This window comes from Amblyomma maculatum, chromosome 5, assembly GCF_055883805.1.
Source record: "Amblyomma maculatum isolate TAMU_Amacu chromosome 5, ASM5588380v1, whole genome shotgun sequence".
Lineage (NCBI taxonomy): Eukaryota > Metazoa > Arthropoda > Arachnida > Ixodida > Ixodidae > Amblyomma > Amblyomma maculatum.
The window spans coordinates 37,715,129-37,734,749 of record NC_139348.1 but is presented as its reverse complement, the minus strand read 5'-3'; the positions used below and the strand labels follow the sequence as shown (position 1 = coordinate 37,734,749).

Below are 19,621 nucleotides of genomic sequence, written 5' to 3'. Positions count from 1 at the left end.
CAGGAGAGCGCATGGGGCCCTAAGGTGTAAGTTTGCGTAATTGGGTGGGGAGAGCTGAGAGCGCGAGATGAGAGAGCCGCGGAACGGGCCGCTGATTGGGAAAAAAGGCCGCTGAGCGGAAAAAAAGACAACTAAGCGGTAGGCATCCATGCAGCGTTTAGAGAGGGAGAGCGAATTTACTTTTACGACTGAGGCTTATGGAGGAGCGCTCAGGCAGAGCGGCGCGTAAGCCACCGAAGCCTATGCAGACTCAGTCGTAAAGTGGTGCACCAAGACGCTGATAAAACTCTGGTCAATGCGACTGCTGAGGTGAGAGCTATTTTAGGTCTGCTCTAGAGGACGCCAACGAGGAGTGCTTGATTACTGCAGAAAGTGCAGTAGTAGTATGCATCCAGGAGCAGCCTCGAGTTGTAGAATCAACAGCAGATGTTGATATATAGAGAAACTCTCGTATACTGAGGTAGAGATTTGCTCTACAGAGGCGCCTGTCAAATTTACATTCGTTGATCAAAATTTGCAGGCCAAATCTGGCGAAGCAGCCGAAAGTGCTCACGATGCTAACGACGCCAGTGCCAACGACCCGAATTGCATGGCTGGCTGAGCTTCTGTTCCCGACCGAACTGGCAGTGTGCTAGGCAGGCTGTGTCGAGACCGGCACAGTCGGTCAGGACAGTGATCGCGACACCAGTAAAATTATAGATGGCACTTTGGACCACTAAAGTGCGATGAGGTGATAGCAATTATAGCGCAGTGGATCGTAGCCCTCCACAACGGCACCTCTATCTCCCTCTCTTCTTTCACTCCCACCTTCCTCCCTTCCTTTGCGGCGTGGTAAATGTGTCCGCGGATAATTGTGACACATACGGCACCTTTTCTATCCTGAAAATTTATTTCAAACGCCGCTGATGCCTGCTGTACTAACGCCTCTTACACATCTGGGTCTGTTTCTGTTTGCTGTATGGTGCGATGTTCAAGGAAGCGGCAAATGAAATGCGCCGAACGGACGCTTGGATAGGACGCCCGGCGGGTTCAGCTTCATATATGCATGATTTATTAAAACTTTATTTCTGCCGATATAGGAGGCCCATACCCCCTGCTCCTGGCACGCAGGCCTGCGGAACGGGGGCTACAGCCTCAGCAACTAAGGACTGGCGAAATTATATATTGGCTATTCGCGGCCTTAGCCGCCTGGCAGAAGGCTCCTGGCTGGTTAGCGGGGACGTCGCTTTGCAGCAGGGTCTCCCAGTATACATGAATCGCCTGGTGACGTCGTGACATGTCGTGATGGTACATCGCGCACCCCTTGTCGAACGCGACCAGCATTTTATTCAGTGCCCCAAAGTTCACCGGAGCTTTATAATTCGTTTACAGGAATGGGGTAGTATCTATCACTGACGGAATCGCACTATCATTCTCGCAGTAGACAAACGGAATTATGAAGAGCGTTTCACGATCCGGGGCGTGCCGCAGTGGTAATAAAGCGCTCGGCTGAGGATCCAAGGGATGGAGGTTCAATTCCGGGTGCAGACAAGGTTTCTTAATTTATTTTCAACTCTAGCTCATGAAAGCGTGACACCTCTGCTGGCAACCTACTGTCAACAACAAGGCCTTAAAGGGTTTCGTCCTAACACATCCGAGGAGCCAGCCGCACAGCCGGTTAGGCGAAGTGATCCCGACGCAGAAAAGACGGGTTCATGTACAGATGTAGCTAAGTGGAGTGTGACCGACGGGCGATGGAAATTGCGTCCCACGCTTTTAAAACAGCAAATTAACTGTGTCGCAGGCAGCGTTGGACCACGACAAGCTTTAGGACCTCGGTGTGCATCTGCGCAAAAGAATGATCGCAAATATGGAGCTTCCTGAGAACAAGCCTCTTGAGCCAGGCACGATAGCTACAGCATTCTTGTTCGGCCTTTTGTAGAAGCCTGTGTGCCGTGTACGCAATCGGCTAGCATTTTTTGTCATGAAGGAGAGCGGCAAAGCGGAGCAGGAACCGTGCAATTATCAAGGCATTTTATTCTGGGGGTTAGCGTTGAGCGCTTAATGTCCCAAGTCTTTACCCACTCTGGCACTGCCTGTTTGTTACAGGCGTAAACGTTCCCTGTGTTTCGCTCACGGGCTGAGGCATTGAATGCGAGTGGGGGGAACGTCGGCTGTTGATCTAAATATACTTTGAACAGGGATTGGGCAGTCATTCCTGTGCGGGGAATGGGTCTCGTGTGAACCTCTGCTCTTTATGCTTTATCATGCTCTCTTTAATGGCTTGTGGTGCATGTATGAGTTTAGCGTTCATGGAGGAACAAGAGGATTATGTATATTCGCTTGTTACGAGTGTATTGTCGACGATGTCCCTTTTCGCGGCGCCGGAGCGTTGGCCGTGCAACTGAGAAGTGAACCCTCACTCATTCACAAATCAAACTGATCATCAGCCCTTAAAATACTTGTCACAGGCCAAGCATCTGAACAGCCGTATGTTGAGATGAAGCCTCGTGCGTCAATAATATGCATTTCACGTTAAACATGCCACACGGTCCTCAAAAATAGGTGGCGATTATTTGAGCCGACATATATTCCCGAAAAGTACACATACTCCAAAGGTTGTTCAGAGCGTTGTGTATTGCTGTTGTGTGACAGGTTTATGGTCCTTTTTGCCGTTGTGTTACCTCTGCTGTATGGTTGTCTGTAGTGTGCGTTTCTGGTGCGAACTGCGAGCTTGTGGGAAACAAAGGTTACGTTTTCGTGTGTTCGTATTTGAGATAGTGCGTGATGTGTTTCGTGATATGGTGCGCGCACAGCGGACTCTACAGAGGTCAACCCCTCTTCGTCACCTCCTCCCCCACCTAACTAATGTTCCGCCGCCCAAGGTGGAATTCTTTCCAGTGGAAAAAAGTCTTATAAGGGGGCTTTTGTTAGGTGCCAAGCGCTAAACAAGAAAGACGCAGAAGGCGATGAAGAGGAGCGGGAAGAACAAGCGAATAGCGCATCGAGAAAGTGCCACGTGGAGAAAGCAGCATGTGGAGAAAATAACGCGAGCAGTGCAGGAGAATCAGAAGGAGAACACGAAGAGCAGTCGGGAACAGACTATTTCTGTGTGTGTGTGTGTGTATTGGTGGCGACCATGAGTGACAAGGTTTCTGCCGCATAGGTCCGGACCCCAAGTGCCGGATCAGCCTCTATCGCGTCTTCAGACGTATCAACCTGAGCTGCTCGACTCAGGCGCAGCTGTTCTCGGAGCATCCGTGTGTCACCACTGTGATGACGTGGCCACCATCCGGATGACCGAACCCAAGCTGCGTTCGTCTCCACCAGACGCTGCTCCGGCCATCTGAAGTACGCGAATGAGACGCGAAACTGACCGGTCCAGGCTGCAATGAAGCCCGACAGTTCGATTCGGGGCGCACCGAGAAGCACTGACTCCTCCAACGCCCAGCCACACCACACGCCGGAAGCATCACAACTCCGAAGGAAACGAACATATGAGTGGACCTTTTTTTGTAGAATGTTTTCCGGCTCCTTGCGTGCGCATGCTTTTTCCTTTTCTAGATTATATCTGTTCATGGTTTTTCCAGTGTTAAATTAGAGTGTGTTTTTTCAAATGCCGCCGCCTCGTGAGATAATTTCTTACCTTAGTCTCTGAAACCTCGCACCATGTGACCTGCCAGCTTGCGCCTGTCAACACGGTGCATGTAATTCTCCGCCGCCACCACGAGCACTAGCAGATCCAGATTTCCTATGAACAAGGTCTTCAGCTCCATCGGGTTAAGATTATTTTGGCGTTCTCAGATGCCAGCGGCTAGCGAATCTTATGTCACACGCCTTGATCAAGGTCAACTGGTTTTCCGCTGGCTGCCGACCTCTGCATCTCGTGATATTGCCGCCTTTGGCTCTTCGCTTTTTATCAACGTCAATTTCAAGCAGTTCTTTACTTTTAAGTTTAACGCCTTACATGCCCCATTAGCAAAGATACCTGGTGTCGGCAGCTACAAAAAAGTAGTCTTGCAAATCTCAGAACAGACGAGCAAAAACTGTGAGAGAGTGGCAGGAAATTCTGGAATATTTTTTGCTTTTGAACTCGAAGTGAGGAAGTTTATGGCGACTGCCGCAATAGAATGCTACCATAGTTTCCGTCCGCTATATTTTGAAGCGAATACGACCTATATCTTTGAATATTCGGGAATGCTTTGAATGTACCCATGTACCTTGCAACTAGGAGTAGGTTTCTTTGTCAGTAAGTATGTAGCGGGTAATATAGATGAATTCTATAGTATTAATGAGAGGGTGACAGGCATCGTTATTAGGCTTAATAAGCGATATAAACTAAAGGTTGAACAGGCCTATGCACCTACATGTAGTTATGATGACCAGGCAGTTGAAAGCTTCTACGAAGATGTAGCATCGGCAATGCGAAAAGTAAAAACGCAGTACACTGTACTAATGGGCGACTTCAATGCCAAGGTAGGGAAAAAGCAGGCAGGAGACCAGACAGTAGGTGACTATGGCATTGGTTCTAGGAATAGCAGGGGGCAGTTACTAGTCGAGTTTGCAGAGCGCAATACCTTAAGAATCATGAATACCTTCTTCAGCAAACGGAAGAAACGGAAAAGGACAAGAAACGTCCTAACGGGAAGACTAAAAATGAAATTGACTTCATAATGTGCTCAACCGCTGCCATTATGCAAAATGTAGAGGTAATCGGGAAAGTGCGATGCAGTGACCACAGGATGGTGAGGTCCCGAATTAGCCTAAAACTGAAGAAGGAACGCAACAGTTTAGTAAGAAAGAAACCCATCAACGAATTAGCGGTGAAGGGGAGGGCAGAAGAGTTCAGGATCTCGCTACAGAATAGCTCTAAACGAGAATGGCGACATTACCCTAGAAGCAATGAACAGTAATTTCAGAGATATCATTACTGAGTGCGCTGTAGACGAAGGCGCTAGGATAAATAGAGAGGATACCGGTAAGCTGTCTAAGGAGACGAAATATTTAATTAAGAAACGCCAGAGTATGAAAGCTTCCAATCCAACAGACCAGATTGAATTGACCGAGATATCAAAGCTAATCAATAAGCGGAAGGTGGCCGATATAAGGAAGTATAACATGGAGAAAATTGAGCATGCCGTAAAGAACGGGGGAAGCCTTAAAGTGGTAAAGAAGAAATTGGGCATAGGCAAAAACCAGATGTATGCGACAAAAGACAAGGCGGGCAACGTCATCACGAATATGGACAAGATAGTTAAAGTAGCCGAGGAGGTGTATACGGATCTCTACTATAGCCAAAGCAGTCAGGACCGTAACGAGATTGGCGGTAGGGAAAAAAAAGTCAGACGTTCCACCAGTGACGAAGGACGAGGTCAAGAAAGCATCAGAAACTATGAAAAGGGGAAATCAGCGGGAGAGGATCAGATAACTACAGATTTGCTGAAGGACGGGGGGGATATGGTGCTAGAAAAACTGGCCACCCTGTATACGCAGTGCCTGGTGTCATCGACGGTACCGGAACCATGGAAGAACGCAAACATTATACTCATTCATAAGAAAGGGGACTCTAAAGACCTCAAAAATTACTGACCAATCCGCTTACTGTCTGTTACGCATAAGGTATTTACTAAGGTAATCGCTAATGAAATCAGGACGACCTTACACTACAATCAAGCAAAGGATCAAGCAGGTTGTCGGAAACGGTACTCTACTATCGATCATATCCATACCATCAATCAGGTGATAGAAAAATTATCGGAATATAACCAGCCCTTATACATAGCATTTATTGATTACGAAAAAAACATTTGACTCAGTTGAAACCTCGGCACTGATGCAGGCATTGCGAAATCAGGGGGTAGACGAGCCGTACGTGAAAGTGGTGGAAGATGTATACAGTGGCTGCACAGCAACCACAGTTCTACATAAAGAAAGCAACAGAATTCCCATAAAGAAATGTGTTTGGCAAGGAGACACACTCTCCCCAGTACTATTTACAGCTTGCTTAGATGAAGTATTAAGAGACTTGGAATAGGAGCAGTTAGGGATAAGGGTAGATGGAGAATGCCTCAGTAATCTGCTATTTACTGATGACATTGCCTTGCTAAGCAACTCGAGGGAAGAACTGCAAATAATGATTGGTGACCTAGACAGGAAAAATAGAAAGGTAGGCTTGAAAATCAATATGCAGAAGACTAAGGTTGAACAGCCTCCAGAAGAAACAGCAGTTTACATTAGGTAGCGAAGTACTGGAAGTAGAAGGCAAATATGTCAATTTAGGACAGGTAGTAACCGCAGACCGGGACCATGAAAAGGAAATAACAATAAGAATACGATTGGGATGGAGCGCATTTGGCAAGCCCTCACAGATTATGACTAGCAGCTTACCGGTATCGCTCAAGAGGAACGTATACAACAGTTGCATCTTACCTGTAGTCACCTATGGGTCTGAAACGTGGAGGCTAACCAAGAGAGTTTTTCTTAAGTTGAGGACAGCCCAGAGGGCTATGGAACGAAAACTGGTAGGGGTAACATTAAGAGATAGGAAGCGTGCAGAGTGAGTCAGAGAAATAACTCAAGTTACTAACTTTCTAGTGGAAATTACGAAGAAGAATGGGCATGGGCAGGACATGTAGTGCGAAGAAAGGATAACCGATGGTCGCTTAGGGTAACAAACTGAATTCCAAGATAAGGAAAGCGTAGCAGGGGGCGGCAGAAAGTTATGTGGGCGGATGAGGTAAGAAGTTCGCAGGGGTCAAGTGAATGCAGCTAGCAACGAAACCGGGTTAAGTGGAGAAATATGGGAGAGGCCTTCGCCCTGCAGTGGGTATAGTTAGGCTGATGATGATGACGATGACGATGACCGCGCAAAGTGAATGCAGCTAAGACTGTTTACGCTACTTAAATGTTTCTAGTCATCGGAAACTTCAAATATAGTCGTTTTGTTTGGAATGGAAATGGGCAGACATCTATTCGTGATACTGCTCCTTTGTAGCGCTTTAGTAAAGGATAACATTGTAGAGAGAGTAGTCACCCTAGAGTGATTCTTCTCAAAGGAGGTGACCGATTGTGAAGTGGTGGTGGTGGTGAAAACGTTTAATGAAATATGGAGTTACATTGTGAGGTGCTACTGCTTTTTTGTGCTCTAACCACGCAGATGTTAAATGAGGTTAGTTTCTCAACTAAGGCTTCTTGGTATTCTCATCAAGCAAGTGGGTGATGAAATATATTCTATGACTGGAAGCACATTATTCTCGGAAGCGCGGTAGTTCGAAACCAGCTTCCCCATACACGTTGTTACTGTGCTCTAAATGTACCATTTGAACACTAGGACAAGTGGCTGGACATCCCACGTTATGAACATCGCCACATAGGAGACGAGGACGAAGAAAGAAAACACAAATGGCGCAGAGCATCTGAAATTTTGATTGGAAAACAGGGATTGTTTTGGGTTTCTTTCCTTATTTTTGTGTCGCGAGAAACCTGGAGGCCTGTGACCGTTTATTTTCCCCTCAAGGAACAGAGAAGCATGACGCCTGTTTTATGATGCCTAAGCTCTATTACCTAAGCATTTTACCTGTACTCACCTATGGGGCTGGAACGTGGAGGCTAACCAAGAGAGTTCTGTTTAAGTTGAGGACAATCCAGAGGGCTATGGAACGAAAAATAGTAGGAGTGTAAAGAAGACAAAGAACGCTAGATATCCTTGGCACTACTTCCGCGGCTACGCATCCTCGGGCACTCCGCCGACAGGCCTCCCATTTTGCCATTCGGGACGGCCTTTTCTACCGAAGGAACTATAACTCAGACGGCAGAACGTGGCTTCTTGTCATTCCGCGCCACCTCCGCTCCGTGGTTTGTGCCCACCATCACACTGACCCGCAAAGCGCTCATGCCGGCGTCCTCAAAACCTATGATCGAATTCGTCAGATGTACTAATGGCGGGGAATGTACAATTTCGTATGTCGCTACATTCGCTCTTGTACCGCCTGTCAATAACGCAAGATTTCTAGCCACCCTGCTGGCCCTCTCCAGCCTTTACCGTGTCCAGCTCGCCCGTTTGATCGCGTGGGAATCGACCTTTATGTTCCACTACCATGCAGTGCCGCTGGTAATAGATGGGTCATCGCCGCCGTCGATAACCTGACCCGTTACGCCGAGACTGCTGCACTTCTAGCAGTGACAGCCCGAGAGTTAGCCCATTTTTTTCTGCGCCACTTCATTCTTCGACACGGCGCCCCTCGCGAGCTACTGAGCGATAGAGATCGTGTCTTTCTTTCCGACGTAGTCCAAGAGCTCCTGTCGTCTTGTAAATCGATACATCGGACTACAACTGCGTACCACCCGCAAACAAACGGCCTCACGGAGCGCTTCAACCGTACGCTTGGGGACATGCTCGCAATGTATGTTACATCGGAATCTGGAAGCTCCAACTGGGACCAGGTACTGCCATTCGTAACGTTCGCGTACAACACTGCCACCCAAGCAACAACTGGTTTTTGGCCCTTCTCTCTCTTATACGGCCGTGAACCATCTTGTACTCTGGGCACAATTTTGCCATACCATCCAGATGCCTCTGAGTACAGTGTTTTGTCAGATATTGTACAGAAGGCCGAAGAATGCCGTCAGCTAGCTCGCACGTTTACCTCCAACACTCAAGGCTACCGCAAAGATCAGCATGATACCGATACCTCTGCTCCCACGTTCCTGGCCGACAGCTTCGTTTGGCTATGCGTTCCTGCCACCAACAAACTAGACACCAAATACCATGAACATTATCGCGTCTTGGAACGCACATCCCCTGTGAACTACGTCATCGAGCCAGTCACCCCTTCTTCCGAACACCGCCGTCGCGGCCGCGAGATTGTCCACGTTAGCCGCCTCAAGCTATATTACAACCCTCTGGTCGTCTCTTCTCCATGAGTCGTCAGGGTGGCGACTTCTTCACGTGGGGGAAATGTAAAGAAGACAAAGAACGGGAAACGCTGCGGCATCGCATTCACCATCGCTTGTCTCCGGCGCCCATCTCTCGTGCTTAAGCTGTGCCCTGCGGCTGGCAATTCGACCCTGCTGTGCCCGAATTACTGGCAGCGCTAGACGTTCAAATCAACTATTAAATCCACATTTCAGGGGTAACATTAGGACATAGGAAGCGTGCAAAGTGGGTCAGAGAAATAACTCAAGTTACCGACATTCTAGTGGAAATTAAGAAGAAGAAATGGACATGGGTAAGACATGTAGTGCGAAGAGAGGATAACCGATGGTCGCTTAGGGTAGCAAACTGGATTCCAAGGGGAGGAAAGCGTAGCAGAGGGCGGCAGAAAGTTAGGGGGGCGGATGAAGTTAAGAAGTTCGCAGAGGTGAAGTGGATGCAGCTAGCACAGAACCGAGTTACGTGGAAAGAAATGGGAGAGGCCTTCGCCCTGCAGTGGGTATAGTCAGGCTGATGATGATGATGAAGCTCTATCATTGAGGTGAAAGTTGGAATTTTGCTAATCTTGACGTTTGAAATCTCATCCCCCCACCGAAATCTATGACAGATACTGCACCTTTCTGTTACAAACCTATTCCAATAACGAGCAGGTTTGTGCTCAAAAGTGAGACACATTGCTTACGTTTTCACAAGAATCAACCTAAACAAAAGATATATGATCGCGAAATAAAAGTGCGGCGTTAAAGGAGCTATTATGGTGATTTTTCAGGTGAAGCTTGGCCGTCCCCTAATTGAAATCGGCAGAACATGTACAACATTGTGCAACGATGTCAAACTATGCTTAAGAATTTTCGATCGCATTAGTTTCAAGCCTTGGCCTTAACCCCCACCATTTTTTCGTTTTTGCGGCGTCTGCCACGCCTTATAAAGTTTAAGAGGGGATCTCCTGGAGAAATCAGTGAGACACCGAGGCAATCAAGCACCTGATAACATTCTCCACAGCATGATCCTGTGTTAGCGCTTGCGCGATGTTATATTTCATAAACAGCCGGTTCCGTGCTCCAGGGTGGTCTGCAGTTTGAATTCGAAACAATCAATGAGCGAAGCTCGAAACTGAGAAATGGAATCGACGTGTTTTACTGGGGCTGAAAAGAACTGTACGAAAGATTGTAAGCCAATGAATGCCTTGTATGAGACCCTGAGTAGGCACGGCAGCTGTTCTGCCGCCCCCCAAAATGGCCATCTTCGACTTACCAACCTAGAGTAGCCACTTCCTGCCAGATAATTCACTTCTGACAGGAAGTGGCAGCGGATTCACATGGGCTGCCGTCCGTGGGAACTCGCCGGCCGACCGACACTGCCTTCACTGTGGACGGCGATATAATCACTACGGAAAAGTGCAATGCGGGCTGCCGCCTTGGATTGCTCTCCGTAAGTGTTACATTATTCCCGTTGTTCACCGATTCATCGCGTGCTGCAGCGTGTGGCTGCAACCCAGGCGTAAGGCAGAGAATAGCTAAGCTTCTTGGAATGTAATTGAAACAGCACCAATTAATCATGCGCGGCCAACAGAACAACAGAACAGAACAAGACGACAGAACAAATAGGTGCTCGCACTTTGGAAAAACCCAAGCTTGTAACCCTCAGTGGGTTGAAGCGTACAAGTGAGACTACACAGGGCTTCAACACCACGCATTCATTTAATGATGTTCGTTTCCCGCTGTGTCCGGGGAACATCATCGCATTTTTATAAAACGACATGCCGTGCCCTCGCGTTGTCACATCTGTCGAGTACACATTATGATAGCTGAATTGTGGTTTACAACCAGGATATTTAGTGTACTGTGCGACACCGCGAATCCTAAGTGCTTGCTTTTTGTTGTGGAAGCGCCGTGTACGGTGCAAAGAGCAGTAATGCATTGAAACCATGTTTTATTTTACTTCATAATGTGTCTAAGGATCTACGGTAAAAGAAGAGGGGTTACATCGGGCATTCATGGGCGAAGCAATCGAGGTCCCAAACGATTGTAGGGGTGGGATTTATCTGAAAATAAAGTGCAGAAAAAAGGCGTCGCTGAAGGTGTATTGCTATATGGATTCGTACATTGGCCTCGAGAGAGATATGCGGTGTGAAATTCATCATCGCTGCCGATGTGCTAAGAAAGGCTGCAGTCAGGAGTCGATAATGCACAAAGTCATTGTTAAAGTCATTGACGTGGTTTTATTTTACAAAAATGAGTGTTTGGTGACTGATTATTCTTGATCACTTGTATGGATTGTATGGCAATTTTGAATTGCTTTAGAATCTGGAGAATTTTCGGCCAGGTTTTGGTGTTGGCGACACTTTCTAAATGGGTATACACTGGTAATTGGTTTTTTTTTAGGAGAACGGGGACGCTTTTGTTGTTACAAAAGTAGGGTGCCTCAAGGCGTGCTCATCGAGGCGACCTTTGGTCGACAATGCGGTGTGGTTGGTTGGGAATGCTGTCGCCTACCGGTTACTTCTGCAAGGCTACAGTTCTTGCTTGCGGTAACCTGATTTACGGCGTTTGCCATCGGCACCATCCGGCACTCTCTCCATCCGGCGCCTCTTCTGCCCCCCCCCCCCCCCCCCGCATTTGAGGCAAACCAAGTGACATCTGGTCACGCAGGGCTGCATTCACGGGCGGAATCACTTAATTGGCCGCGCGTGTGAATCGGCTTTAAAAAGTGGGCCGGGGTATTATCGAGAAACTCTACCGCCATCTGTCGCGAATGACGTAAAATGTGCAGAACTCGCTCCCCACAGGGTTTACTTTCATCCAGTGTGTACCAATTACTCGACCGTGCTATATAGAAAATAAAACTTTCTTCGTTGTCGAAATTGTGGGTGGGCGACATAGTAAATAGAACCGCCAAATTCGCTTTTGAGATCTAGGGCACCCTACCGCACTTCAATACCGCGTTTAAAACTCCAGAACGTCGTTAAATCAATTCCTAAAAACTGGGAAACATGAAGGGTTCCGACCGCCATCCTGAACCGGGCCACAGTGATGTTTAGCATCACAAATTCGTCATCTATGATGGATTCAGGTCATAGCAATTTGTTCCGACGAGTTATCGTTGGAAGCTCATGACCAGTTGAAACAGCATAACCAGCCGGAGGTTTAAATTGAGTGACGAAGTGTTGCCGTCATTATCTTACGGGTTACAAAAACAGACATGGCGATGTTCGGCTGAGGCTGGTAAAACTTTATTCACAATAAGTGCGAGGAATAGGGGATGTCGGCTAGCGTGCCGTAGGCCGTGGAGACTTTTGACAACGTCGGCTCATTCGACAGCCTTGAACTGAATGCCAAGGTCATCGCTGGACCTTAGCTTGTCTCACGCTTCTTTAGAGGGATCAAGCAAGAGTTCTGAGAGAGGCTTGTGGGCTTTGCACGCCCAGATCATATGCTCGAAGTTGTCTTTCTCCCCGCAAAACCAGCAGAAGCGATTCGTATCCTTATTTATGAATTTTTATATGTAGTTTGGATTGGGGAGGGTCCCCGTCTGTAGCTGGCTCCATATTACTTGTGAGTAGTGTCACTAGGAAATAGCTAGGCCGGATAGTTTCGGATACGCTTTCACACTTTTGCCTCCTGCGGCGACGATGGCTGTCGACCCACGATCGGCGAGGAACCTGAGTACACCACAACGTTTTAAGATGATTAGCGCGTCGCTGTTTTTTCTTTTTTTTTTGTTACCCTTAGAATGCACCTCTAAGTTAAGGCGACGACTCTTTTGCCTCGCTACCACCCCCTTTATTTGCCGTGGTCCATGTGTTCCGAAATTTAACCCTTGTTGAGCTGTTCGAGTTGATGCTGTGCAGTTTGACTCGCAGTGGGGGTGCTTGTGAAAAGATGCTGCTCCTGCTGCACAGGAAGGACGAAGTCGCGGAGATATTTGCAACATTTCTTAGCAGTGTGCACACAGCGGAGCGCCTCATGGAGCTGAAAAAAAATCCTTGCTGCCGCAGTTTTTATTGCAAATGCAGATCACCAAAGCCGAGGTTTTTACCAAATAAAATCACTAAGACAGAGGAAAGTTTAGTTGTTGTTTTGCGGCATCAGTTACTTCGCACCTGCGAATAATTTGTACACATTTTCTACATCATTTTAAGCCAAAATAAAATAATTCTGCTATGTGTTGGCTGGAGTCCACAACATTTAGAAACCATATTCATATATAAAGCCTTTTTAAGGTTATGCGAGTTATCGATTTTTGTTCTGAGAATTTTTTTTGCAAATCAAGATGTTGTTCTGGTTCAGAAAAAGGGAAGGATATTTGATGTAAAAAAATAATTGAAATATTTCATTAGAGTAATAGGGTAAAGTGAAGTGTTCGAAGATCTAATAACCAGGCATGCTCGGTAGTTGCATCGCTATACGCAAATAAAAACCAGCCATATTGAAGTAAAATTATTGTTTCTAGTCAAATTCCAAGGATAAATGGTCCCAACGACAATTGAACTAGTTGGGTTCCACGTCTTACTAGAGTTAAAATAGAAGCGTTCTACGCAGAAGAAAAAACATGAGCCCTACGGCGACTGTGATTGAAAGATGTGAAGAGAGAAAATAAATTGCACATAGGTTACCGAATGAACTCCAGGATATAATGAATTACACTCTATGTCTCGCGGCGATTGAAGTGGTTTATTCTCACCTGAGTATGCAAAGGTACGCACAATTTTCGTATACGTGGGTCGAACAATTGTATTTTCTCAGACCTTTCTTTATCCTTTGAAGTTGAGTCCATATGAGTTTAAATACGTGCTAAACCATCTGAATTCACAAACTTAGCTTAAATCGTGAAAAATAGAATGCATAGGTGGATGGAAAATTCACGCTATCTCCTGACGGGGCAAGGGAATCTTGGTAGTAGTTTGCAGCTAAGAGAAAGAAACAAGTGTAGAAAAGGCAATGACCTTGAAATGGGGCACAGAACGTTCCTAGTGCTATACAATTCTTGAACAACTTATAGAGTGGCAGCATGACAGTTGGCCAGAAGAACGGACGGGAAAGAGAAAAAGCCTTAAGGGCAGCTTAGCATCTTATTATGCGCGGAGTATCAGAGGACCCCGGCAAACCGCAACCGCCTTTACTGCAACCCTTTCCCTGTAAGCTCACGCTCTATTTTCCTCAATGCTCCGGACAGTTCGTTCACGTTATTGAAACTGACCCTCCCCCTCCCGCTTTTGCCCGTCTCTGCACGGCGCGTCCTGTAACCATCGTGTGGACTTCCGTCCAAGTCCGCGAGGACATGCATGCTCCTCTGCGCACATTTCGTGCGCATTGTGGCCACGCTGTGAAGAAGTGAAAGCTGCGAAATAATTCTTCGAAAGTGCGTTGCACCCGTTATGCGGGCCCACACGTCTTGGTCGCTTACCCGAGCTCCATCCGGGACCCCAACGTAAAGCAGGCTCCTTGACCTGCCGCCGATCGCCCATCGATTCCTCATGCGCGCAGTACACGTGTCTTGTTCTGTTTGCACAAACGCTTGGTCAAGAGCCGCGCCCGAACTTTGTATGGGTCGCGTAAGCAATACATGCACAGCGACGTTGGCACACAATAAGAAGAAGCGCCGGTCAGCCACCTCCAGCTTCACAGTCTGGCAAAGAAACTGCCGCAGCTTCAGACAAGAAGTCATCACTAGAACTCTACATTCAGAACCACGCAAATAGCCCCGATGTCATAGCCCTTCAAGAAACAGGATTCTCCCCTACCTTTACCGGACACAGTACCATCTTCCTATCTGCACGCACTGCCATTCTCACCAAAAACACTCTTACGGCCATCAACCATACACTCAGCAACCACATCATTGAGCATATGCTCACTGAAATCTTTCCGCCTGCAGAAGACGCCCCAAGCCTCTTCATAGCGGAGGTTTACGACCCACCCCTAGCCCCAGACAATTGCTATATGCCCAAGAGCACACACCTGAATAACGCTTTTATACAACACTCCCTCAACCTCATCACGGACCCTATGCCGTTACGCGAAAGCGCACTGGCATCACCCGAAACACCACCCCAGACCTTACACTCACCAACTTGTGTTCCCTTATTTCCTACAACGTACTACCAGACACACTATGCAGCGACCATTACATTAGCCAAACTCAACTGCAACGTGACCCCAAACAGTTCACATCCAAGACCCAGCATTTTACAAATTGAAACGAATTTCATGAGCAATTAGCTGCAGCCACTCCCAAGAACAGTGATCTCCCATTACAAGCCTGGGTAGGCAAGTTCCAGCCTGCACTAAAACGAACTACTGAACACATCCAAAGCACTCCACAAGCACCCCGAATTGATCCTTACCCTCTGCATCTACGGGAGGCAAGGCGAGACCTCGTTAACAGATAGAAAGGAGAAAGACACAGCGAAAACTTCCGCCTCTGGATCGCACACATCACCACCGACTCCGTAGGATAGTCAGACAATCAGCGAACTCCAACAGGCAAAACCTCTCCAACAGCCTTCAGGGAACCTTAGGCACACAAAAAACCTGGAATATCCTCCGAGCCCTCCACCACCACCACCAAACGGTAGACAACCATCAACACGAACCACCTCATCTACACTGCAGCACCAGGCACAGACATCCTCTAATACCTCACACAGCGTTATATTTCTCCCTCTCCCACCCCCTCCACGCCCCAATTCCCTCCCCATGCCTAACCCGAGGCTGGATGAGGACAATCACTCTGAGGTATGGGCCACCCTCGCCCACATCACCCGTAGTACCGCATCCGGGCATGACCAATTTACATACAAACTCCTTCGAAATCTCGACAATACGTTACACTCCCAACTCAGCATACTACAACCAATACCGGACCAAGAGGCCTTTACCAGCTTTTTGGAAACACGCCGCAATCATCTTCATTCCTAAGCCCAGAAAACCCCTTAGACAACCTTCTCCGATTTCTCTCACAAGCTGTCTCGGCAACTCTATGAACATCTAAAATTTAGACGACTTAAATCTGAACTTGAATATACTACCGTTTTGCTCACACTTAATTCGGCTTCCGCCCGCATCTCTGTACCCAAGCCATAATAATAGGCCTAAAGGAGACCGTTCTCAACAAAACCCTCCCTTAACAGGCCACTCGGGCCATACTTGTCCCTGATATACAAAGGGCATTTGACAACATCAGTCACAACCACATTCTGTCTACCCTTGCCACAACTAAATGCGTACTACACATCTGGCGCTACATTGAGGGCACCTTATCCAAACGCACGACCCATATCACACTCGGCTGCTACACTTCTCGACCACCCACTTACATAACCGCGGTACACCGTAGGGTTCAATCTTCTCAATCATCCTTTTTAACATCGCTCTAACTCCCTTAGCACGGATACTAGAAAATATACCTAAACTTCAACACGAAATATACGAAGATGATGTCATACTCTGGACTACTAAGGGTTGCCCTGGGAAAGTTCAACCTACTCCGAAACTCGCTACGAATGTCATCCCCACATACACATAGGCTGTAGGTATCGTGTTTGCACCGCAGAAATGTGACCTCCTAGACATCAAACCTCCCTCACGCGCCAAAACCATCACCGCACTCCTCGACTACGCTCTGATTCCAACAGTACCACGCTTATGACTGTTGGGGTCCGCATTCAATAGGACAAAAAAGCCACCGACACCATACACCTCCTGAAGAGCCAGGTTAACCAGATCACAAATCTCATCCGCCACATTCAAGCCACAGTCATGGCCTCAAAGAAAACGCCACTTTAAGACTCGTAAACGCCCTCATCGTCAGCCTCCCCTACCACCAGCTCAGCAAAACCCACCTCACCACACTTAATGTCTTACACCACCCAGCAGTTAAAGCAGCCCTCCATTTACCTCGTCATATGAGTAGGATCCGGCTTCTTAAATTTAGACGTACACAACAATGACGAGAAAATTATACAGGCGCACCTCTTCAATCAACAACGTAGACTCCGCACAACACCTACAGGGGCTCATCTCCTGCGCTCAGTGGACTACAATACCCCTGATCCCTCACATCACACTCAAACAACCATCCACCGCATCTGCGGAGTTTCCTAGAACTCAAATTCCTTCCTCAAAATATGGATTCCGAAAATCACAAAGTTCGTCGCGCAGCCTGGGCCTGATATCTCTCTAAGCAATACTCTTAACACTAGGACATGATCTGCACGGATGTTTCACATAATCCAGACCGTCCTCACATCAGCACCGCCCTGTTCACTGACATTCGCTGCTCTGCGTTCAATGCAGCCTCCATCCAATGCACCAGCATTGTCGAGACCGAATGCTTGTCCATCACACTCGCTATCACACACTATCGCACGCTATACCATAAAAGACTACACCTTTTCGTCCTGGGAGGCCGCTGTTTTGGTCACGTGACCCGCCGATCAGCTATGACCGGTAGAGCGGGCCAAGCTAGAGACAGCGGTCAGAGGGCTCCTGGACTAAAGGAACCTCCTGGCAGTGTTTAACTTAATTTTCAATAAATAGTTCTCCCCCCTCCTCTCCCTTCAGCTAATCATCTACGCTTTTCAGAAATGAAGACGATACTTCTAGGTAGACGAAAAATAATGGCAATCCTTCGATCCCGAATCCTAAAGCAACAATACGTGTAAGTTTAAAATTGCGGTTGTTGTTCTACCCGGCTTAAGCCACCCACAGCTGATGATACATGTGAAAATTATTTTAGTATCACAGAGTTGTATTTGCTCACCCGTGTCGGCAGCGCAGAGGATGATTGCGGTAGAAAGAATAACAAATAATGCCCTCATTGTCGAAATATCAGTCTTCGAACGATGAAGCACAGACTGTCAAATGGTCGTACAGACACTGATGGGCCTTTTTGAACCACCCTCTGTTCCTCCCGGGATGTATAGCCCCTGCACGTGATTAAACAATGTAACCGTTTGCCCGTCCGGTTCGCTTGCGTTGGGCAGCGGGAGATGAGAACGGAAGTCGGTTGTATCTTTCTCGAAGCAGTCGTGCCACCGCTCAGCACTTGGCCTTTCATGCGGACGTTATCTAATGCGTTCACGCGTGCGGTTTGCATGCGGCGGACTAGCAGTCATGCAGTGATGAAATACGGGCTTTCCGGCCTTAGCGGCAGAGTCACGACTTCTTTCCATTCATTGTTCCTCGCAGCCGAGAAGAAAAAAAAAGTAAACATCGAAACGTAATGCAAAACTGACATAGAAGCAAAAGGAAACCCAATTACTCCGACGAGGAGCCGGAAGAAGTCAGTAACTGTTAATGTGGAAAGAAAGCGAAACAAGGAAGTTGCAAGATTGTTTCAAGTGTAGCTGCGACGTGGCGCTTTTTGTAATTAAAGACGTACTCCTGAATCTACTTATTGCGTGGTACAAAACAATTATCCAAATTTAGGTCCTTACAAAAGCATCGACATAACCTTAGCAGTAGCCAAATCCCCGGAGAGCAATTTACAGTCTTTCGCTATGTGTGGAAAGCGCTGTTTTCAAACAGAATTGAATAGCAATACGCAGCATTTAGCGTGGCAAAGGAGCACATATGGGAAGTTCTTTTGTATCTAGAGCTACATTGGCCACTTCAACGTGCCTGTCTGTGCCTGTCCGTGCCTGTCCGAAGAGCGAAGAAGAAGAAGTCGTGGGAGGCGGTAGCTGGCGGCTGACATGTCCGAGCACTTAACTGGATGTAGGGCTTCCTGACATAACGTTTGGCAGGAGCTGCCAACTCGGGCCTCTCCTTTCATATGGGAGGCGGATATCACAACGAGCCTGCCAAAACCCTTGCATTCAAGTTATCCCTAGGCTACGCAAGCACGTTCATACGGCTTGACTAAAGCGAGGCTTTATATATTGGCTAGTATGTAGCTTACGCTATCGCATTATCGCGAAGGTGGGAGTGAGAAAAGAGAGAAAGAGGTGCCGTAGTGGAGGGCTTTGGGCCACCGCTCGGTATAGGCTTTCCCCTCATCGCACTTTAGTAGTCAAGAGTGCTTCCTACGGCATAAATAAAGCTGGAACCACAGAGTAAACTACTATGTGCAAAAGCAATATTATTACTTTCAAGCCGAACCTAAGCGCAGCCGTGCAGATAGCTGTCGCTTAACTCCAGGTTTAACCACAAGCTAAACCGCAGCTAATGGTTTTGCCGTGAATTATTGTTGCAATAGTTTTTACGGGTAAAATATGAATATGTAAATATAAATCAGAACAAAAAAGAAAAACAAGATGGTATGATATGACCCGAACCATGACCTTTGATAATTGCGTCCAGGTGCTCTTACCAATTTCGCTTTGGGACGTTAAACCCCACAAACCAACCAACCAACCAACCAATTTCGCTACAGCGCCGACCTCACTGGCTGTTGGCTTCTTTGTAATATTAATACTTTATTTTTCCCTTTAATACAATTTTCGGTTGCTTACCCTAACAATCCCCTCACTCCGCTTCAATGTTCTGCTTAATAGCTTGCGAGGGTCTCGTTTCTGGCAGCCTTGAAGGCTAGGCCGCTAAAGTGCGTTCTCGCTCTGCTACGGCCTTCTCTGTCGATCACGCTTCATGCTGACGCTTGCGCGAATACTGGACGCACTAAGTCCGACGCTATAGATGAGAGTAGGCCCCTGATGAACACTATCAAGGTTCGCCTACAAGCAAGGTTAATGCCAAAAAGCAAAACACG

At 47.4% G+C, this 19,621-nt stretch overlaps 1 protein-coding gene across 1 annotated transcript in view; it reads right to left on the bottom strand.

The window, feature by feature from the left end:
* LOC146188061 (ixochymostatin-like) overlaps window positions 1-17,884 on the bottom strand; it is a 61,461-nt gene extending 43,577 nt beyond the window's left edge. Inside the window, exon 1 of the mRNA XM_084603623.1 lies at window positions 17,675-17,884. Within this exon, the coding sequence (XP_084459749.1) occupies window positions 17,675-17,732 (58 nt within the window). The 5' untranslated portion in view covers window positions 17,733-17,884. The remainder of the gene's footprint in view (window positions 1-17,674) is intronic.
* Between the last annotated feature and the right edge of the window lie 1,737 nt (window positions 17,885-19,621).